The sequence below is a fragment of the Accipiter gentilis genome, chromosome 10 (genome assembly GCF_929443795.1).
Source record: "Accipiter gentilis chromosome 10, bAccGen1.1, whole genome shotgun sequence".
In the NCBI taxonomy this organism is placed as follows: domain Eukaryota; kingdom Metazoa; phylum Chordata; class Aves; order Accipitriformes; family Accipitridae; genus Astur; species Astur gentilis.
Genome location: NC_064889.1, coordinates 22,195,942 through 22,219,399, shown reverse-complemented (window position 1 = coordinate 22,219,399; position 23,458 = coordinate 22,195,942). Strand labels below are relative to the sequence as shown.

Below are 23,458 nucleotides of genomic sequence, written 5' to 3'. Positions count from 1 at the left end.
AAATGTTTTCATGGCTCCATGGAAGAATTAGTTTTGATCTGAGGAACTGAATAAGAAAATAGAAGTTGGACAGTTCTCAAGTGAGATGATTTCACATATGATAATGAATATCTCAAGACCCTTCAGTAGTTCCCCCTTTGTATCTAAGTTACATAGTTTTCTCCGGTAATATGAAAGAGATCAAAAGTGCTTTCACGTGGTGATTTCTGTTAATATTTCTCATTGCGAATGCTAGGCATTGTCTCATCAATGAGAATGCTTACCTAGCAGGACATGCAAATGCGCTTCTAGCATACCAGACATGCTGCCTGTCTTCAGGTGGGAGGCTGTACATCATGCCCCTTGCAGTGCTGGAAAAGCTTTTGGCCCACCTAAGAGTTTGCACAGTGATCTTTACTTTGAGGGAGATAAGCTACTTTTAGCAGAAATTAGATGACTGTCATTCTCAATTTCTGAGCAAAATCGTGATATGAGTTGTAGAAAAAACTAAACAGCAATGCACCTTTGACTCTGCATAGTGCATTATCAGTGTACCCCAAACACAGAGATCTTTGGGAATTCTCATTGCTCATGTTGACATGATTCCAGGGCTAACATGCTAGGTTGTACAAACTACTGGAAATTCAACCTGTCTGACCTCTGTTCTTCAGATCCACACTGTGCTCTGAATCAAGTATTGAGAATTTGCTTGACCCCTACACAAGAGGAAGTAAAAAAGCTTCAACCCCACTCAAGTGATGAAAACTTCTGCAGAGAGCAGACTTTAACTCTTTGCTGTCCCCTTTATTTAGCAGTGCTGTCAGTGAGAGGAAAAGCACAGATGGTTTATGCTTAATCTCTCAGAAAGCAGAGATGGTATTTCTCCACCAGAAATGCGTAAAAATGCATTGTTCATAAACTCACATGAAAATATGCTGTGTATTTAATCAGAACACTGGGTTTCTTTTTCAGACTGGCATGCCTACTAACAGAGGCTTTTGCACTGAAATTATATTTATGGAAAATATGTGATTTCTATCTCTTGTATCTAGTGTTTGGCTTTTTGTTTTATATGCTTTTTGGCTTATTTATTATTAACACATTTTTGCGGGTTTTTACATAACCATTATCTTTCAGTATTGTTTTGAGTCAAAAATGTGCTTAGGCTAAAATGGCATGTGGAAAGAGATTAGCATTGCTACAAATTGATTTTTTTTCTGAAAAAGGGACACTGTCAAGTCAGAGGAAACTGGGCATGTACATTTTGACATGACACTGCTTTTAGAAAAATTAAAACAGCTGGAATTGGCTCTACTGTTTTTTCTGAAGTTCAAGTTGCTTTTTAACAGATGTTGGTATCTCCCAGTATCTACAAGCCACGGAGCAGCAGCACAGAACAAGAGGGCAAAGTTGATTGCAAGCCAAAGGAGACGGACTAGATTTCGGGGCTAAAATGAAAAAGGAGAGGAACCAAAAGACAAAGTAAAGGAAAAGAAACAATTGTAATAATCAAGTGGATTTTATGTATCCCTTCAGTTTTCATATTTGATGGTATGGTGGTGAATATAATTAAGCAATTGTGAGTCTCTCTGTGGTCTTGATCTTGCAAAGAGACTGGTGGAATGGACTCTTGGACTCCATGCATGGGAATCAATGGGCCTCTGTCTGTTTTTTCTTTGCAGAGTCATTTGCAAGATCCAGACAAGGACAGTAAGCCCTATTATTTAGTAATGTATAGAATATTTACAAGAACATGGTAATTAGATTGAGAGCTGATTTATCCTGAAAATAATAGGTTGCATTGTCATTTTGTGTACAACCAGGGACTTTGTCTACATAATTTTCCATTACACACTTCAGCTTCTCTGTAAATATAATAATAATAATAGATCTGGAAAAGGATGGGCTTGGTTTTCTTGAGGCTTGCAGGATAAAAGCCTGGCAATTCTAAAATAAAATGAGAAGATTTTCTTTTTTAGAGGAAAAGGTAACAATTTACTTAATTGCCATGCTATATTTTATAGTTTTCCTAATATAGGTTGTTAAAATTCAGACTATTTTCACGTTGCCTGTTTCATATGAAACTGAAGTGTCCTATTTCACTGCTTCTGTATGTTGCAAAAAGACCTTTTTTTCTTTATTTTCAGTGGAAGTACTTTTTGTTTAAGGGAGAGAAAGAAAGAGAGAGAAGCAGAGTTCCTGCCTGGGCAGCACAGCCCAGTTTACAATTATTGGAATGCTTCAGAAATTTTTGTACGTGTTTCAGTTTGGAAGATGGTCAAAACACATTCTGGTGCAGTGGTTTAAAGAAAAATAAAAAGAGAGAGTGGAATCAAAATAAAATTATAAAAATACAATGTGGAAATTTAAGAATATAAAAATAATAAGCTCTTTAAAATAATACAGAGTGCCTATTAAGAATCAAGCACTTGAACTTGGAAATCCTACATTTCTTATTAAGACATGAGGGGAGGGAGAAAGAATTAGTGTAGCCTTGTGATGTGGCATCTACAGCTGAAGTTTGAACTTAATAAAATTAGCCAAAATACAATTGAGTATCAGCCTGAAAATAGTGTATAACAAGCTTGAAGGGCATTCAGACCTCTCCCATTGGCCTTCTGGGAACTTCCCATCTGCAAAATGCTTCAAGAGAAAACTCCCATAATCTTCACAACCACATCTGAACATTGTGCGTACATATCTATATTTATTTTATTGTCCCTTTCTTCTCTTTTCCCATGGCCCAGAAACACAATCTGTGATTTCATTCTTTTAATTTCTCTTTTTTTTTTTTTCTTTCTTTTTTTTTTTTAATGGACAACACTGCCTCTTGTTTAAAAGATCAATACTTATCCTGCAATCAGGTGTTAAGGCCTGAGGAGTTCACTGGAAGTTACTGAGTGAACATTACTTTCACTGAAGACAATAAGAGGTGGATGTTGCAAAGTGCAAGGTCAGAATTTCAGGCTCTTAAGTTGCTCTGTGGTTGTGATATAGTTGATTAGCTACAGCTCTTTTAATCATACTGAGGTAGAAATTGATAAGAAGTCAAAGTACAAAATTTCTAACATTTAATTCAAAGCAGTGACTCTGTTCCAGTGCCTTGTACCACATGTCTCTACTTCTTCCAGGTTTGACCACATAAAGATGCTTCCATGATTTCTTCTGCTGATGTAACATATACAGTTGAATTGTCTCATTTCAGATGGTGAAAATTGGGCTCAGCAGAGCTGAAAAGCACATAGAGCAAGAAAGAATTCTGTGTTGTTAGGAAGGTAGATAAAGCTTATCTTTTTCTACTTTAATTTCTATGTGTCTGTGAATCATAGACCCACAGGAGCTGGTCTCATGAATGCCATAAAGGCACTGAAAAGATTGGTATTTAGCATAGGCTGCTTTGCCGTAAAATTAGTTTGTGGTCTCATTAATACTACCTTTCCAATCTCTTTATTTTGACTACTACTTTAATTCCAGGTATATGAAAAAATGAAATAGAACTGGTGCACTGCAAAGAAATACTTTAGACAGTGGAGAAAGCATTTACTTTGCCTTGAGAGCACCAGAAATTGCTAAAACTGGTACAGTTAAATGTACAATTAAAAAGAAGGATTTCTACTCACTTGTGCCTTCTCTGGCAGTATGGGAGTCTTCCACTCCTTGCCTGGCAGGATCCATTTTTGTTTATTGAGCTCCTTGTGACCACCTTCATTACTAGCCTTTCATACTTGCATTTCTGTGCAGTGACCCTGCCATTGCTGCTTTTGGCAGTTTTTCTTTGATCCTGATGCATGTTCAGGAGGTTCAATCACAGCCTAAATTTTCAAATGAAGTAATGGGTTTGAATTGTGTCCATTTTTTAGCATCTGATTTTGAGTCTCAGGGAAGCTGCGTGATTTTCCAGAAGCCCTGCACTTCTTTCAGCTTTGAAAGGTTGCCCTCCTTGAATATTTCCAGTCACACATCTCAAACCACTCTTCACTTCTCAAAACACTGCTTTCTTGTATCTCCCCCAGATTGGAACAATTTCTGGATACAGCATTGCACATTTCCAGTGTCAGAGTAATTAATTCCAGTTTAACTTCCTCCCAGGAAACGGTGAAGAGCTTGCAGTAGGCAAAATGCCTCTCAAAAGAAGAATTTTTACATTTCGCTGTCTCTTATCATCTATCATGAGCCATCAGAGCCATTCATAGAGCCCTAGGAGCAGTTTTACTATGAGAGATGATGGCACACTTGGCAAAAGATCCCTGCTGCATCCGCTCTAGAGGGGTCAGGGCTCATCTTCCTGTCTGTAAGTGTGTTTTGGGCAGCTCTTGAATAGCCTGGTTTTCCCTTTGCTAACATTGTCAAAACATGGGAGTTCTGGATTTTTCTAATCCTTTGGCTTTCATCTGCTGTTAGAAAGGCTGTTTGACTGAAGATTATAACCAGTTAATTTCATTGAGACCTTATACATCCAAATCTGTCTGTGGTGAGCAGTGTGTCACGGCAAGTTACTGTTTGGGGAGCTGACAGATATTTTGTCTTTCTCCCTGAAAGGCAAAGAGGAAACATTCTTGTGTTTTAGTCGTAGATCAGAAAAACTCTTGGTATCGCTCCATATATATATAAGGGTACATTTCATATGGGATCCATGTGTTGGTAGTTGGAGTGATGCATATCAGGCCATCTAGCTCAGAGAACCAAACCTAGCGTGACACCCTTCATGTTTGCTGGGTTCAGTTTGTTTTGTTTTCTCTGATACAGAACATTAACAAATCTCGGAAATGACTGTTGAATTTTTTGTACTGTTCTACAAGCTAAAGGGTAGCACTGGAGAGCAGTTAACTCTCAAGGACCATTTCCTTAAGAGTTCTTTAACTGTCAGGGACTATTTCCTCAAGAGTTAAAACAGTCTTGTTGATTTTATACACTTGTGTCTGATGTTGGTGAGTTTCCACTCACACAAGTTTTGATGAAGAGGCTGTTCGTTGAGTTAATGGAGTTACACTGATGAAAAAACTAATATAAAGGGGAAACAACTCTATATTTGTTTGTTGGCTCTAAGCAGGCAGGTTATTGATCCTGTTCATCCAAAAAGCATAACATGCACATGTGTTTCTGTATGTTCTGAAGGAACAAGGTGATCATTAGGTAGTGAAAATAGGGAAATGTTTTTTAAGAAACCTTTTCTGTTTGCATCTAAGATGATTGTATGATTGGTTTTTATAATACAGTCTGAGATGCTTTCTGTACAACAGTAAATAAATCAATTCTACTTTGTCATTAATGAATAAAATTACACATTTTGAATTTGTGGGATTGTTGCCCTGTTTTGTTAAAATGAGAAGTTAGTGGATATTGACCGTTGCCTGAATATTCTAGGATAGTCCTTGTGATTCTTTACCAAGCCTTCCTGTGACTTTTGGATCAGGTCTGTCATTTGGACAGATAGATACTTCCACTGTTGGACGTAGCACTTGTTCCTTGGAATGTAAGCTCTAGAGAAAGGTCAGCAGCTGGCCACTGATATGTGTATCCAAGCTTCACAGTTACCTTGTCTGGGGCAGCACATGGCTCCTTTTCAAAAGTGCCTTCCAATTTACAGGATTCTGATTTTGAATACTTTTCAGTTAGCTTTCAACAGCAAGAAGCTCGATCTAATAGCAGTGGCAAACACCAGTACTCACGTCCCTTGTGATCCATTGTAGATTGTCAGTTGTTTATGCACCCAAAATTAAAGGCAGCAACAGTGTAGAAATTGGAGGCATTGTTTTTCTCACCTTGTTGTGTAAAGAATTCCTCCTCAGAAGCATACTGTGAGGCTTCAAGAACATATACATAGTATTTTGAACAGGAAAACGTGTGTAAATTGTGTTTGTTGTACTTAATAGGTGTTAATTAGGATTCTGTTTATGAGTATGTTTTCTTTCATGGTTAGCTATATGCCAAGCCAAAACCTTGGCAAAAGAAAAGAGATCTGATACTTCATTGAAAGCCAGCCTATTTATAAGCATGCCTGTGTGTTATGTGGTCTCTTGCTTCTCTTCCTTAAGGATATTTACTCTTTCTAAGTCCTTCTTCATAATCCCCTGATTTTGACAGCAAAATTGGTTTCATGGTGTTTTAACTCTGCTGCTAGAAATAAGAGGTTCCTCTTTCCAGTGGACTATAGGCATCAGGAAAAATTAATTCTTAGGAGAAATAAGTGTTTCTTTTTTTGGATTAATCCAAGGTGAGGGAGTGAATCTGTAGGGAATGAGCAAGCTTTGGTAGAGTAGTTCCTTGGTGGGAAGGACATCTTTACTCTTTGGATTCTCTTTACACTTTGGAGGTTTGGAAGCTCACCCTTGTAGGTAATAATCTGAGGCTTTGAGACAGGGAAGTATTGTGAGCCCTTTTTTCTCACTGAGACCATATGAGGTCATTGGGCAGAATCATGCTGATTTTAGTAACAGTGGTGATGCAATAGCTAACCCAGAAACTAGGAGACTCTAGACTTACTGCCTGTGGGCAAAGAGCTGGCTGAATTATTTCTGGCTTCTCATTTCCAGCTGCAGCACTGAGTAAAAGAACCTAAAATAGATTACTTCCCTAGAGCTACATGTGAGTGGTCGTAGCACTTCACACGCTGCAAGTCTGTGCTGGCACACATATGGGATGGAGTTACATGTAAGGTAAACACCATCTTCAGAAACAGTATTTGTTGTGAAAAAGTATGAAAAGCTGTGAAAGGTGGGAAGGCCCACAGACAGACATGTTGCTGGGAGTATCCCAGGACTTGTTTCTGGTTTTACCCTGAAGTTTGGCTAGATCAGGCAGTGTGAGCCTGTGGCTCTGACACTGAGCGGAGGACTGCAGAGCTCTGAGAAGCGGTTTTGCTTGTGTCCCAGCAGACTTCCAGCAAGACATTTAATCCTTTTCTGTTCCTCATCTTCCCACCTATAACAGAGGGATAAAGCTTCCTTTATTTCCCAGCTCCCAGGAGTCTGTTTAGATTGCAAGTTCTCTGAGGAAGAGAAAACACCTGGCACAGTAAGGCCCCTTTCTCAAATAGATGCCATTATAATACCTGTAATTGGAAGCGTCATTCACCTGCCGAGCAGATATCTTCTAGTTTGGGAATTTCCAGACTGTGACGTCTCTCAGGACTGGTTTCTAACAGCTGTGCAGACAAGTTTTCCTATCTTCTGGGGCTTTTTGAGAGTCTAAGATTTGCACCTTTATAAAAATTCCATTTTTATTTAGTTTTAAAATTTTTTTTCCTGCCTGTATAAATTCCTTAAGGGTTCAGTTGAACAACCATTTCAATTTAAGAAAAAAAAAAATTAAATTTTTATTGAAAAATTACTTTTCAGCAGCCAACTCATTTTTTTAAATTTTATTTTGCGCTTGGAAATATTTCAGACTGGGAGCTGATCCAAAGATGACCTTTCCCTAAAGACAGTTTCAACAAATCAATATTTTTCCAGTGAAAAATATCTATTATTGGAAAATCCTAACTGGCACTTTTTGAATGCTGTAGGGAAGACTTTGCAGGCAGAGACCTGCTGTCTAAAAGCTGGCTGCTGAATTTACAATTAGCAGTAATACAGCTCTTTTGATGGCTTCTTCTATGTCAATGTAAGCTCTGAACTGCCACTCATATACAAGCAACTTCCTTTCAAGTCCTGCCATTTCTCACTTTGATATTTCCCCACAAAGCTGGCTATTTAACTATTAAAAAGTCAATCACTGCAACTGGTTAGCTATAGGACTGTTTAATGGGGATTTCTGTTTGGGTTTCTATTGTAGCTGAGGAGGATATATGATCTCTTTTGAAATGAGCTATTAACATGATAATATATCTTGGGAACATACAATACCAAAGCTGATGGTTTAATCTTTGCTGGGGTATCTGAATGCTGTATTAAATACAGGGGACTGCGCTAACGAGTGTTTGAGCTTTGTAGTGGTGTGGCACTAGAACACAGAGCTGAAGCACAGTTACCAGATTTTTCTGTAACTGTTTCCTGAAATATGATTGCATTTAGTATTCTGAGTCAAACACAGGGATACTATAAAAATCCTATGTTTTCCATACCTCAAAGATGGGAAATTTCAGAAAGGTTGGTGTTGTTAAGAGAGATTTTTCCTTTTGTTATCTCCCTATAAATACATGTGTGTGTGCATGTCTGTGTATACATGTATGTATACACAAAACCATATACATATATATACACACACATGTATGTGAATATTTGCACCTGCTGTATCCATAGGCTGGGCTTAGTTCTGTAGTTCCGCTGGTACAGACACACCTGTTGGAGGTTAGCTGTGCCTGTTTTTTCCACCAGGCCATGGCTCATACCTGGGCATGTTAGCTGGATTTATCACCTTCCACGTTCTTGTGGCCTGTGGAGAAATTCTGGTTGGCAACCAAAATTGTACAGAAAGCTGCTTCATTTTTATGACTTTCTGTTTCTACTCCCCCGCCTCCTCCCTTCCTCCTCCCAGTTTTACATCAAAGAGGAGAATTTAACCCTGACTAATTTACATGCAGCTTAAGATCCAGGGACTTGAAGATGAAGCTTAACAAATACTGGCATAATGCGTAGATGTTTATCAATGGTGTTCATATGCATCTAGAACAACTTTAGGGATGTAGTTAATTCCATTACATCTTCAGCCAGGATGTCCTTCTGAGAGAAAGCAGAAACAGAGGGTTTCCTTCTGGAACCACGGGGCAAAATGTCTGTCTGGGTCACTCAAGAGATCAGGCTGGAGGGTCTCTCATCACACTCTGCTCTGAAGTTTTGTGGTTATATGTAAGAGAGGGGCTGAAGCCTAGAAAAGTGGAAATACTTGCTATCTGCACTGTTTATCTCTGAAGCTTCCCTTCATCTTACATATTGGTATTCCGCAACCACAGTTTGAAAGGAGGCATTGCTCGTAGCACCTTCACAAGGTCACTGTCCACAATCATCGAGGGAGAGTCCAGATTGTCAGCTAATTCCTGAACTTGGCTTAACAGTAACAACATTTATAGGTCACCAATACAATTATTCGTAATGGCAAAGAAGCTGTTAGTTTAGCAAGTCTATCGTGTTCATAGACTGCATTTAATTGTGTCCTTAGCTACATGTAGCACGTCCTGCCACCGTGGCTAGAACCTTCTGTGATACCTTCCACTTAGGTCTGTGACATGCTTTTAACATATCTTAACCATTTTTTAGTCCTTTTAAATCATTCATATGTGTACTCTTAATACAAAGAATAACCCATCACCTTTAGATCCCAGTGAGTTAAACCAGATGCAAGGGTACGGTAGATTTACAACTAGGAAAACAAGCATCCTCCAGAGCTGTAATTTGGTATTTTGAGGAAAAGCTTTTTCAGTTTAAATGGTTTATTGCCTAGATTAGTGTTCTTTCTGTAACACTTATGGACAGTTAATTGATGTACTTTTTGATTTTAGTCCTCTCCAGGGAAGGCAGGGTTTTGAGAATCTGGGAGTTGCAGTGTGGCACAAGTGATTTCTCAGTAAGCTCTGAAAAGTCTGGATTGCCAATTGCTCTGCCTCAGTATACCTATCTGTAAAACAGTATGTGATACTCTTGTGGCTAACTGGTGCTTAAGTGCTTTCAGAGCTGTGGGTAAAGCACTAATTATTCACAGTCATTTAGTCAAAATTACTGAAGTCTGGTATTTTCCCATATGCTCTATTAGTTCAGGGAAAATGTCTTGAAAATTCATTGATTTAGGCTTCCCTGGTGTATTTGCTGTTGTTTGTTTGTTTGACAATGACTTTCTGTGTTGTGGTTAATACGGATGTTGCTGAATTGTGCTGTCTGCTTCTAGTTTTTGTGAATGTTCTTTCGGTTTAAATAGTGCAAAATCCTTTTTCCAGAAAGAAATGTGGAAATAAAACAGGGTTCAGATATTGCTGCTACTTTGTTTCAGTATGTTCTACATCATCACTCTTGGTATTGGGATTTCTCTCGTCTGTACCCTCTGCCATACAGATCTATTTTATATAGACATACCAACATGCATGTACACAAAACACACATGCACCCACAGTCTCTTACATTACGTTGTGAAAGAACCATAAGGTTGAAGCATGTTGACTCAACTATTTAATGAGGTGCAATAAATCTTGACAAGACCAGCTGGCACTAGAGTCAGGCTTCTCATCTTATTACCATTACATTGAAATGTGAACAATAGTGGAAAGAAATGTAACCCTTCTTTCTCTTTTTTTGGTACTCAGATTTGTAGCACTGTATTGAAATCATCCACTTTCATAGAATGCAAAGCACAGTGGATGCTGTGGAAAATGTTAACAATGTAAAGCCCCTTTTCCTGGTTCTTTTTCTCAAATTCTGAAAATGTATTGACCTGACAGATCACTCAAGTATGGTCAGCATTAATATCCTTGCAACACACATTGGCTGAGCAGAGCAGCAGTGTTGAGTAATGATACCCAGAATGTGTTTCAAGTCTGGTAGCGAGATGTGCCGTACCTCTTGCTGTGCTTACCCTCACATCTCACTTTTCACCTTCTCTAGCACGTTGGTCTCTAGCAGCTACTTCTTACCACCAAACCGTTACTAATTTTGCCTCTGCCTGTCACCAAGCTCCTCTTCTGCTGCATGGCACACCATGAAATCCTTTCCTGTTTCTCGTTCTGCCTTAAGATCGTCTTCTCTCAAGGGGCATTGCTGGCTGATTATAGCTACCACCAGGTCCAGCAGGGCTGACTGTGTTACTTGAGTAACTTTTTAAAAAATACAAGTAATTGAGCAGCTTGGACATCTAAGCATGTGGCATAGTTCCAAAGCACCCATCTTGGCCTCCCATATAGGATTCTTTTTTAATGGCCCAGATTTATTTTTGTGAAAAGAAATCTGTTTAAAAAATGCACTTCTTGTTTTGGGTGGGTTTTGTTCCTGACAATGGCATCCATCAATCGCTTTTATGTTTCCAACCCCACCACTTAATGCCAATCTATCCTTAAAAATTAATTGCTCCCAAACCAACTAGATGCTTCTGGTTTCACTTGAGAAAGACTGCCTGAGCTTTGAAGTGTATCCCATAATGATAGCTGACATCTCCAAAAGTAATAACTACTTTGTGATTACAGCATTTGATGTGTGCTGGGCTCTGGTGCCTGGTGGAAGGAGATACATCCTGTAAAACAAAGTTGGACCCCCCTCTGGATGGCACTGAATGTGGTGCAGACAAGGTAATCAAAATGCTTAGTAGCAGTCACTTTGTTTTTTCCAGCATTGTCTGTGGAATAATGTTATCAAGATGTTCAGTATTTGCCATAAACCCACATTTTATACTGATTCTGTTACAGAAACTGCTCAATTAACAGCTGGATTGGGTTAAGTCTTTCTGATTTTGTTACGTGTATTCAGTAGCCTCTGGAGACCTCAGTAGTCAAGTTCTTGTGGTCTAGGCATTCTACAAACACTGCAGGAAAACCCCTGCCTTAGTCTGCTAAGTGCACAGACTGAGTACCCTGCGAGTCATATTAGGCAGTAGCTCACTCCTGTCACTTCTGTTCATTGCTGCCAGTGGTGTTTCATGAGTGAGCGTTCTTTCAGTGTAAGCTAAGGTAGTAGTGTTCTTGGCTATATTTGAGGTAGAAAGTGTGGAGAGAATTTAGGCTGACATTTGGGGAGTGGAGAAAGACGGTGAAAGAAAAAGAAGCTACCTTAAAACTTTACAGTTTCTAAAAGTAGCTCAAAATGTGTTGAGCTCAAATTCAGCGATGTTATATTTGAAGTATCATTTGCTGTACTGTATGTATATACTCAGATGGCTAAGGCATATGTGGACTTTCTAGAGTCCAGGTCAATGCAGAAAATTGTTACAAGAAACACAAGATAAATTCTTGGATTAGTGGATCTCCCTCCGGTGAAAATCACCATTCCAGTAACTGGCTTCAGTGCCATAAGGGTGAGAATTACTGAGACTCAGCTGCTGCCTCCCAACTGACCTAGAGTGTGAACAGAATTTGACTCAGGTGAACATGTTTAACCTCTGAGATTGGCTGTGCTAGGTGCTATGTGGTTCACAAATGTATGTGGTTGATTCTCCAGTGCAGCCGCTAACTTCTTAGGCTACAAAGGAACTTGACTGGTTTCATAACTGCCAGCCCCATACTTCCTGGTTTTGGATTCTAATATTTTTTGTATGTTTGGGAAGGTAAGAAAGGGTAAAATTAAAAAGTTTATTGCTAAAATCAAAGATGAGAGACCTTTTCTTTGCTTGCAAATAAAGATAAACAATGACAAGAAAAGCTGGGTCCTGGAAAGCATGACAAGGAACCTGAGACAGAATATTTTTAGATATATGTTTTTCTAACTACAGGAGTCCTGGTGATTCTTTTGTAAGACTGCTTAGCAGTGCTTACTGTATCATATCCTGGACAGAGCAGAATAGGCCAACTTTGCTTCTTGGTCAGGAGCCAGGGCAACCTGTTAGAATCAAAGGTTGTTTGGGGCTTTAGCCAAGTTAGGTCCAAAATACCTCAATTATTTTGTACATACTGGGAGTACTGCTGATGAAGACATTGCTTTGGGGTATAATTTCTTGGACTCAGTTTCTGTGAAGAGTGTGACTTTAACTCTTAGCACTTAGATTACTATCTGCTTTATAAAGCAAGGGGCTCAATTCTGTGACTATTTTTTTTAATGAAAGAACTCCTTTCAGGGGTTTGTTGAGGGTGACACTTAAATTTCTACGTTTCACTTGTCCCTTTCGCCTCCTTCCACCTCACTGAAGCCTTGAATCTCTAGAAACTTAAACACGGGCTTGTTGTAATCTCTCACGCATCCTTTTAAGTCCACCTGTGCAGGAATGTTTGCAAGATCAGGGCTTCTTTCCATCCTGTGCTAACACAATTGCATTTCAGTGGTGCCGAGCTGGGGAGTGTGTCAGTAAAACTCCCATCCCTGAGCACGTTGATGGAGACTGGAGCATGTGGAGTCAGTGGAGCATGTGCAGCCGGACGTGTGGCACAGGAGTGCGGTTCAGACAGCGGAAATGCGACAATCCCCCGTAAGTCTTAACATCACGCTGATTTCTTTTTGCATGTAGGACTTAGACAACCCTTGCTGCAAGAGTACAGGGAAGAAACAGGCAGTAGAGCTGGGCAGAGGACATGAGAGGTTTCATATTCACAAGCAGCAAGGACCAGGTCAAAATCCTGGAGTGACTTGGAGTGAAGTAGGTTCTGTGGAAGTGGCTTGAAGGGTTACCATTGGAAGTGCCCCAGTGCAACAATTCAAACACAGATACAATTGAATTAAAAACGTGCAGTGTGGCAGAAAAAAAAATGATACTGTATTTCCTCTCCAGCACTGCAGTCAATGAGGAGGAGTTGAGCTCGATCTACAGACCAAACTGAGCCAGTATGTCTTAGAGATCAGTTTTGCAGGGAGTGCTGGCTCTGGGCTTGGGAAGTGAAAGAGTGGCTGACAGTGGTCCTAGTGTCATATAACTGTGTTGGTAAAGCACCTTGAGATATACTGTACATCAAGATGTGCTGCATATGAAAAGGAAAGTTCTGCACACAGAGTGCAGTGGGTGCTGTTTAGCTCCTGCACAGTGACTACAAATAAGCCTATGATCTCTGCGTGGGCTTGGATTTTTTTCTGATTCAGGAAGAAATGTAAGTATTATCATCTCCCATGTGCCATCCTTCATCCTTCAGATCAATTGAGGCACATCTGGAAGTCTTTTCTTCTTATGGGAAGCCTGAACAGGTTACCATGGTGGTCATCTAACTGACCGTCCCTGTTTGTGTGTATTATAGCTTCTGAGATGAGTGAGGGTGCTCACAATCTTGAGAGCAGCCCTCCAAGTTTTGTATCTCTAACTTTATTCATATTTTAAGGGTTTTACCACAAAGCACAGGAAACTTTTTAAATAGGGGGTGAAATTCTGGCTAGCAACATAGTCACTTTGAAGACTGATGATGGATAGGCACACAGTGGCTGCTGCTGAGTTGTATTCATGTGAAAGGGATATTTTTGTTTGTTCCTCTCATTAAATAATGCTGAACTGCAATTGCATGTCTATGATGTCAAGGCTTGATTTTTACCAGCTCATTTCCCTGAACAAGGAACTGAGCTGATTTCTTTGCTGTCAGCTACAAAAAGTCTCTTTAACCACAGTGCTGACCAAACCTAAATCCATTCATCATCATTCCTTAAATTACAGGAAATGCTCCCTCCAAGATTGCACACTGATTTTAAAATTCTCTTGCTCATATACATTCTTGACTGGGAATACACACGTGATCTTCTTTTACTTCAAATTCCTGGCATCAGTCCACTTCTGCAGCTGGTTTATTCACTGTCCAAAAATATTGGCTAAGGGATTTATCTTTTATTTTATATATATTTGGTCTTGGGACTTTTTTTTTTTAACTGGAGTCTCTATTCCTGCCAGCTGACTTTTGAGCCTGTGGGACTATCAGTATTTTTAAACCAGTTGCTTCACTGTTTGACTTGGTTTTTTCTCTCTATAATTTCTCCGAGTATTTGCATGCATTGCCTCCAAATGATTGTAAGGCAGTGTGTCATGAGCCAGTTTGCACGTGCAGACTTTTGAGTTGTACTGCATTGCGTTCTTGTCTAGGCTTTGGACTATTGTTATACAGTGGGATTGAAGAGAAAACCACTGGCTTAAACAGAACACCATAATGAGATCTCCACCCCTTCTCCAGTCCCCTCTTGTCATGTAAAAGGGCCACAGTAGTATAAATGGGCTTTGATTTCTTCAGTTCCATTAGTGGGCGTATTGTCTTGGCATAAATACAGTGGAAGATGGCAGTGAAGTTGTTTACCGGGAGATCTCGCACGGCCACTGTTTCAGGCATGTGTCATTGATTGAATTATACTATTTATTGGAAATCCCAGGCAGTGCTAGAGCCCATATTATACAGGGCTTGGGACCTGGGATTACAAGGATCTTTTCCTTTGGATTCTTTGGCAGAATCTGATAGAGATGATGCCCAAAATCTTGGCCTCAGCATTTGGAGAGGTGGAAGGGACACAAAGATGAAGCTGCAAAAATGGAGTGAAGCAGGAAAAGAAAGGTGTATGAACAAGTGCTAGGTAACTGTTTGTGGGAGACCAGAGAGAGTGACTGTCATTGGTTTTCTTCATCTTGCATGATGAAAACCCTCAGTATCCTGTTTAAATGTGCCAAGAGGCCTGTAATACTGAAATACTATTACATAGGTAGTTAAGTAAAAGATTAGTCAGTAATTTCGCATTCCCTACCCAAACAGTAACAGAGCAGAACATAATTGGCATGGCAGAGCTATGTCTTGTCCATTTCTCTGACTGCCTGTCCATGTCTGTTTATCTGGTTGTTCCTGAACCCCTTGAATAGATGCTGTATATTCTACTAGTGTTTTACTAGAATTAGTTCAGCAGAAAGCAGCAACATACTGTGAAATAAAGTATGATGCTGTTGGACAGAGGGGAGCTGAGGCAGGAAGATCTCGTTGGGTATATTGGTTTTTGTTGGATTACTGGGAGTAGAAACATCCCCCAGATCTGTGGGATGCTCTGTTGTTTTGTGGCTGATGAGATGAGTGCATCCAACTCTTTAAATTTGGGAGAAACTACATCAGGAGGAGGCAGTTCACTTTACTCCATAATTACGAAGGGAAGACAACTCAGGCTGCTGAAGGGCTGAGCAGAGGAGAGCAGGCCAAAAGGCACTATGTTCTTGCAGCTCCCACTGACTGGGAGTGGTGGGTGCTTAGGAAGTCTCTGTCTCCTAATGGATTTGGCTATTACTTTGGTATTGCCAGTGACCATTATTACCAACAGTGAGAGCTGCTTGCTTCCAGTCTGCATTGGCAAGCTCATAGAAAGTCCCTCACAAGTTAATGACATCTCAAGATTAAAGCCAAAGCAACTGCTGATGAGCACAGTAAATAGTAGTCCTGCTGTGTCTCCTGTTCCATGGCCATCAGCTTGATACCCTGCTCTCAAGAGAGTGCTCTGTTACTCTTTGGGTATTCTGACTGCTTTCTTTTTTTTTTTTTCTTTTTTTTTTTTTCCCCTTCATTTTCCTGTGCATGTACCTGCAAACATGCACAGAGTCACTTACGTTCAATGACTACATCTCTTTTGCTGTAGCCAGAGATGGTGCTGAAACCAAAGTTCCTGTATCTAAAGTCTTTATGTAAGTGCAGGGTTCATGTGCAAAGAAGCCTGTGTCATGTTTCTAGTCAGCTGGACTGAGTGTCTGTCTCATCCAGTCTAAGGCAGCAGATGGAATCCTCCCGAAAGATTTCTGGGTTAGCCTCAGCACATCTGCTGCCTTGCACGTATCCATGGCAGAAAAGAGGTGTTAGCAGTGCAAGCAGGCTTTTGTTCAAGCTGTTCTTCTGGTGACTCTCTGTGAGGTTACAGTGTCATTGGAGATCAGCATTTCCATTAAAAAAAAAAAACACAACCAAAACACTCTGGGATTAACGGAGCTACTGTAAAAATTTGATCTAGGCTGAAATGCGGTGTAAAGCTCTTCTGTGCAGAATCATGTTTCTGTTGCACCGAATGCTGAATTCATCAAGTCCAGAACAGCTAGGAAATCAAAGACCCGGTCCTGCAGCCAGTGTGTAAACGAACAGGGCAACTCTTGCTAGGACCACTTACACAGATAAATGATATACAGTGAGGGCCTTGGTTTCTAATTAGCTGAGTGATATAGCCTGATGTTCATTGTTCTTCTGGGAGGGAGGGGGGAAGAAGCTTTTGGAATGAGCTGTCATACTGCTAAAATCTGGAATTTGGCTGGAGTTGCTTTTTATAGCCATCTGTTAAAGAAAAGTAAGAACATTACTTTATCTGTCTTTGCTGATGACAGCTGGGGAGATAGGTGAGTGACAAATTCAGGAGAATATGAACAAATAGCTAAAGCAATTATCTGTTAGGATGGCTAAGTCTTTTGCTTACTTGGGTTTTTTGTTTGTGTTTTGTTTTGCAAAGAAAATATAGGCTATTGTTGAGAGTTTGAGTTTTCCTTCTTTAGGGAATCATAAATAAGAATAAATAGATTTTGCAGGTGCTTAATCCTGATGTTGGATTAGTGGCCTTTCCTGCATGTTTAAAAAACAAATGTGTAAAATGGCATGGTTTTCATGGATGGAGATTATCTGCTGCACAGATTTGTTTCTGGACACCCTACTTATGGCACAGGTTATAGCTACTTCTATGTTATTTTCTTTTCAAACTGCTGAAGGCAGAACCTTAGAGGACGTGTGCTGAAGAGATGTTTGCTGTCTCTCCATTGTTAAGAGTGTTTGAAGCAGGGTCAAAGCAAATGGTGAGAAGAGAAAGGTGAAATATTTTGGGTTGCCTGCCTCTGCCTTGGGTATTTGGTGTGATCCTGGGCACAGTAACATAACCTTGGTGCCTCTAGGTTCCCCATTAAGAATGTAAATATTTAACTTTGGTATTTGTGATGGAACCACAGATTATCTTCTGAACTGCCTGACTGTGCAAATATAAATAATACTTAGACTTTAGGTGTCATGCTCAGTGCACCTTCCAAAGCGTAACCCTCACAAGTCACCATCAGTTAAGGAACTTGTCCCAGGTCACAGGAAGAGTTAGTCAGAGCTCAGGCCTAATGTCACGGTAGAACCCAAAGTTTGGGAGTGCCTTACTTCAAGTCATGTTCTGAAACTCCTGGTACACATACACACATTCTCTTCATTCTTTCTCAGTCATTTACCTGCTCCATCTGAAAACAGGCTAGGACAGGAATGAATTGCTATTGAAGTCAAAGAAGAAATTTAGATCAGCAGTGCAAAACTAGTCACATCCCTTGGTTTGTGACCAGAATACAGTTAGACACTCGTATCTTCTAAGAAGGCTGCTTAGTGCTCACAGGTGAGTAGTATTTTGGATTACCTCTTATCTGAAGTGTGCAGTGTGTAAGCAGCTCCTGTTTATTGATCTGTGTGTAGGTTACTACAAAAGAACATGCTTCTGAAGTACTCCAGAGCATCTGTTATAATAAGCCAATTATAGATCTAGAAAGGAACTTGAATAATCTTCTGTCAGAGCCACTGAGAGCAGGATTTGCCCTCCAGCGAGGAACATCTGAGAGGAAGGATCCTTCCTGCCATTTCAAGAGTTGTCTTGGACAGAGAAAATTAGGTAAAGGTGTGCCTGTAAGAAGCTGTGCTGTTCCTGCTGACCCTGGTTTGTCTTTCCTGCGACAGCCCAGGGCCAGGCGGGAAGAACTGCCGGGGAGCCAGTGTGGAGCACACTGTGTGTGAGAACTTGCCCTGCCCTAAAGGAGTGCCAAGCTTCAGGGACCAACAGTGCCAGGCCCACGACAGATACACCAACAAGAAGAAAAGCCTCCTGACAGCTGTCATCGTTGATGGTAAGTTTTTTCATCTTCCTCTGTAATTCCTTGCTGTTCTTTCACTGCAGCTTCCCAACCCATCTTGATTTCATCTGCAATACTCCCATTTGTTGGTGAGAAGGCTACAGTATGTTCCCCTTAGCTCCAGCTGAAAGGCAAGTACAATTAGTTGTTCTTGGTGCTGCCCTGCTATCCTTCTAGCATTCTTAACAAAGATAGAGCTGTCAGTTCTTAACTCATCTTTTTGTAATGCTGGGGGAGAAGTGCCTTAACTTGATTCCCAGTCTGAACACGCAGGTATTTGGGAATGGGAACTTAAACATTAGAAAGTTCAAAATAATTTGGAACTGAAAAAAAGAAGGAATCCCTGGGACATTTTGGATGTGTGTTAATTCTAGGCATTTCAGCATGATTGCCTATCCTACCTACATTCTTTTAATGCTTCCTTTGCTGGATCTTGCTGTTCATCTACTATTCAACCAGATGTTGGGGCAATATGAAAAAGGATCATAATAATGTCCTTTCTGCAGGAACAAACATCTTTTGCTGCACTCTGCTGAAAAACAGATAAGGCTAGTTTCATTTGGTCATCTTGAAGACATGCTTGAACAGAGGAGGGTGGTGTTGGAACTGATACCAGAAGACCAGACACTGGATAAGCCCTTTCCTGTGCTAGCACTGACAAATTAGGTCTGACACCAGGACAAGCGTACAGGCAGCATTTCAGTTCCCATAGCAGACCCTCCAAGAGCACAATTCCTTCAGATGCCCCAGGAGACAGGATGGTTTTGCTTGTTGTTCCCCTGTTCCCAGCTCCCCAGGGAATTTTGCTGGGTGAATGTATACTGCAGAGCTACTTTACTGACTAATTTCAGTCACAGAAAACTCTCCCAGTTTTTTCCAGGAGTGAGCTGTTTTACTCCTTTCTCCATTTCCCATCATGAACTATGGGTTGCTGAGGGATCTGTAAACAGGAGAGAAAAGAAAAAAACCCAGATAATTCAGTGATCTTCTCTGATCAATGCTGCTAGAATTAGTAGCATATTGCAGTGGGAACTTCATTCAGCCACAGAAAGGGAATATGCCATTTTTTGGTCACCTGAAGACTGAACAAGCTATTGCTAAAAGATAGTAGCTAACATTGTTCCTGCTGTCTAGCAAAGACTCACTCACCTGAGCCATGTTGCCCCAGTTTCCATGAATGCAAATTAGAAACCTCTCCTGCCCTGTTGCAGATCTCACAGCTGCAGAAAGAGAGGCTGTCCAGAGGCAGTCAGACTAGCAGTTTCCTGCACAAGCTGCACTTTCAACAGCTTTCCCAGATCCTCTGTTCATTCTGCAAATGAAATAAAAATCCAGCCTCTGTGAATTTGCTTTGCATCAGACACATGGCAGGGAGTTTGAACATCCACAGAACATGCCTGTAGTTCCTCTGTCAAGCAAGACAGATGGACAGAGGGCAGCTCAGCTTCACATCTCAATATCACTGTTTCTTGAAGCGTATTAGAGCACCCATGCAATGTTCTCGAGTACCTTTTTCCAGCATATCAAAGCATGACACCCAGAAGCATTTAAATAGACACAGATCCAAATCAACCTTGAGCTAATCTCCACTGTGCTTGAACTCTGCTTACATGTATTAGTCAGGTGGGAGCTGACTGCAGGTTTTTGATTGCACTGGAAACTTAGAAAATGCCTATGCCACTTAGCTTAATGTATTGGCAAGCCTTCTCTCTTTCGTCTGATGAGCAGAGGTACTTGACTATCCAGAACAAAACATGTTTCCATTTGAATGTCTATAGGTTCTTCCTTGGATCAAGTCCGTGAGTAGCAGAGTCGGCTCCAAAGGAAAAACATTACATTGCCTAAATATCTGTTACTTAAACATATGGCAAATGCAGTCAGCAAACCCTGACATCTGCTGTATGCTGCCAGTTAATAATACAAATATTTGAAAAAGCTTTTTTACTTAACTCCTCTAGTTAAACACAATAGTAGCTTTTCTAAAGTGAGGTCTAAATGTATAATATAACAATTGCCATTAACATGGATGAAAAATGCAACTTTACTGATGCATTTCAAATCAGTTTGGGGGTTCTTTCTCTAGATATTCTAGCAGCATAGTTACTGACAGAAATATTGATAGGACCACAAATATCAGTTTAAGGAAATAGCAGGTAACATGTATGCAAGAATGCTTTAAATTTATGTATACAAGTGTTCTCACTGCCAAACTGATGCAAAAAGTCAGTCCATCAAGTGTAGAAATGGCCTGGAGAACTTGCTCTTCTAAAATCACTGGCTGTAGTGTCCTAGTTTCAGCTGGGATAGACTGAGCAGCTGCGTGGTGCTTAGTTGCTGGCTGGGGTTAAACCACGACACTAGCCTGAATTTAGTCTGAGATGCTCACACAGTGACTTGGTCATTCATATCAGGCTGCTGAATCTTCCCTGTAACAAACATATTCTGTTCAAAAACAGATACATAGAAGCGTACTGACTAAATGGTTTTCTGTGTCTTAAAAAATCTCATCAATGTAACCCTTTGAATATTGATAATTTAAAATGGGGAAATGACAGGCCTTAAATTGAAAGGTTCATGTTCCCTTAAAGATGAGAATATCAACAGATACCTTTCCAAATCAATGAATGTAGAGACTGCATCACCATTGTCTCAAACACTTGTTTGTCCTGTTCCTAAAGGCAGTTGCTTTTGTATTTCTTTTCCCAGATAAACCATGTGAGCTCTTCTGTTCTCCATTGGGAAAGGATTCCCCCGTGCTGGTGGCAGACAGAGTCCTCGATGGTACTCCATGTGGGCCTTACGAGACCGACCTCTGTGTACATGGCAAGTGCCAGGTGGAGTGACTTTCTCTTGTTTTATTTCTAGTGTTATGTGTAGTCTGGGGCAGCTGTATGTATCCTAAAAGAACACGCATCCATGTGGGTGGCTGGGAGGCTGTCTCTGAGGTGAGAGGGCAACCCTATTTTATAAGACCCATTACAAGCGCTCCACAGCCCTGTGTCTTGGTCTAAGAATTATGATAAATGCCCGAGGTATGAGATTATTACTGAACAGCTGGGAATGTTCAATGATCACATTTGCATGTGTGTAGTCATCACATGGCTTGGGTGGGAAGGGACTTCTGTGAGGGTAGCATATGGGAGTGGAAATCTGGCTTGCTTAACTGCTCCGTTTTGGCTAATAGAGGAATCACTGAAAAAAACAGTGATGCTGCATAATGGATTACAAATTGTCACCAGCCTGTTACAGAAGTTACATTGCCAGCATCATAATGCTTTTCAGGTTTACCTGGTTCCTGCCTAGAAATATTGAAGAAGCTTTTCAATACCAGTTGCTCCTTGGCTTCTGCAGCTGCATGAGCCAGTAGCTTCCCCTGTGTGATTTTTGTTGGCTGTATTGCTATGTAATGCCAAGGTGAGTTACTGTAGGGACCCATCAAAACTGTTTGAAAGGCCTGTTTCCCTTGCAGTAAGAAAAGGTTCCCTTCCTCCCAAAAACTAGGTTTTAAAGCTCTACACAATAAAGAATACGGGTTTAAAGGAGCAGATCCTGCAGCCCAGAGCACAGCCCAAGCCAGTTTTCTTCTGCCTCTCATCTGCATTGTCTTGCTTGGGTCACATAAAGAGCAAACCAGAGAGAATGTAGAGTAGGCTTCCTTCTGCTGTACTGCAGTGGGACAGTTAATGTCCCCTTGGTTGTCCCTGGATGGACTGGCCAAACTCTGAACATGCTTGTTTCCTTCTGCCTGTGGTCAGACAAGTAAAGAATGGAAATGAAGATGACTGTTCAAGAGTCTTTGGATTTGATTCCCTTTTCCTGGAGTAAAGGTGTGATGGCTTATACTATTGCAGTGATGATTACTTCTCTAGCCAAATTACATATGGAACCAAAATTAGGCGTGGGAGATCTTTGTTACACAACATAACGCAGTGCATGGAATGCTTAGGGAGGCCAACTCTTAGAGCTGCTGTTTCAGATACCTTGAAAACTTAGTGGAGTTGTATAGACCCCTACTAACTGGAGAGTTAAGGTTTGGACAAGGGAAGGGAGACAAGAAAGTGTCTATTTAAAGATCATAAATTACAGGAAGTCATTCAGAATGGATGCTCCTAGCAATGAGTTGCAGTTGGATTCAAGTCATTTGTCACGGACACTATGTCAGGGCAGACAGGCACTTAGTGGTTTTTCTCTCTCCTAATCAGGTAGTGTGTGTTCAAAATTTGCTGCATAGACGTTAGTGATGTGAAAGACACTTTAGTTGGCTATGCAACCTTGCCAGTGCTGAATTCTTCCTGGCAGTTCTTCCTCTAAGTTTATCCTCATCTAGATTTGTATCGTATGCTAGGAGTCCATCTTTTCAGTATTAACCAGCCTGTTGTATCCATCAGAACAGCTTTCTAGCATCACCCTTTACTTCCACTAACTTCAGTGGAGATATGCTGGTTTGCCCTGGGGGCACAAGACACACCAAATTTGGCATTATTTCTGTTTTCAGTGAGTGGTGATTAAGAACTATCAATTTTTATTGCTTTGAGCCTTCCAGGCAGGGAGATAGATGAACACAATCAATATTCACCTGGGTATAAGAGAGGTTTTGGGGGCATAATGCAGCTTTACTGATAGCAATGTGACGAGATAAGTGAAAAATCTTTGTCCGGATTGAATTTTGCACTGCTGCAGGAGACACTTCCCACTGTTTCCTGCCAAATGCTGCTGAAGAGGCATTTTTAATTCAGTCCTTCTAATTTAAGATGAAGAATCTAAACAGCAGGTTGCTGGGGAGCCAGCATGAGTTTGATTCTTTATGTGCTCTTTAATACAAAGTGCCTTGCATAAAGCTGGGTTCATGGTGCATCCCAAGTTACTTAATTTTTCCCTGTTTTCAGCTGTATCTGAAAAAACTAAAAAATCTATTAATAAACTTTTATAGTAAGGCCAGCTGTGCACCTCCAGCTGTCTGCTGTTGACCATTACACTGGGCTGGCCAGCTTTAGTGCTCCAAACATTCAGATCAGCCACAAATGGTACATCAGACATTATGGCAATGTACGTTTTCTTCTTCTAGTGAGAGGCAGTAGCA

The 23,458-nt window shown here is 40.6% G+C and overlaps 1 protein-coding gene across 2 annotated transcripts in view; it reads left to right on the top strand.

Moving 5' to 3' along the window:
• Window positions 1-23,458, top strand: part of ADAMTS17 (ADAM metallopeptidase with thrombospondin type 1 motif 17) — a 198,485-nt gene that overhangs the window by 101,755 nt on the left and 73,272 nt on the right. For both annotated transcript variants that reach the window (XM_049811684.1, XM_049811685.1), the window contains exons 11-14: window positions 11,084-11,185; window positions 12,866-13,011; window positions 18,206-18,372; window positions 21,085-21,212. In XM_049811684.1, coding sequence (XP_049667641.1) covers window positions 11,084-11,185; window positions 12,866-13,011; window positions 18,206-18,372; window positions 21,085-21,212 — 543 coding nt within the window. The remainder of the gene's footprint in view (window positions 1-11,083; window positions 11,186-12,865; window positions 13,012-18,205; window positions 18,373-21,084; window positions 21,213-23,458) is intronic.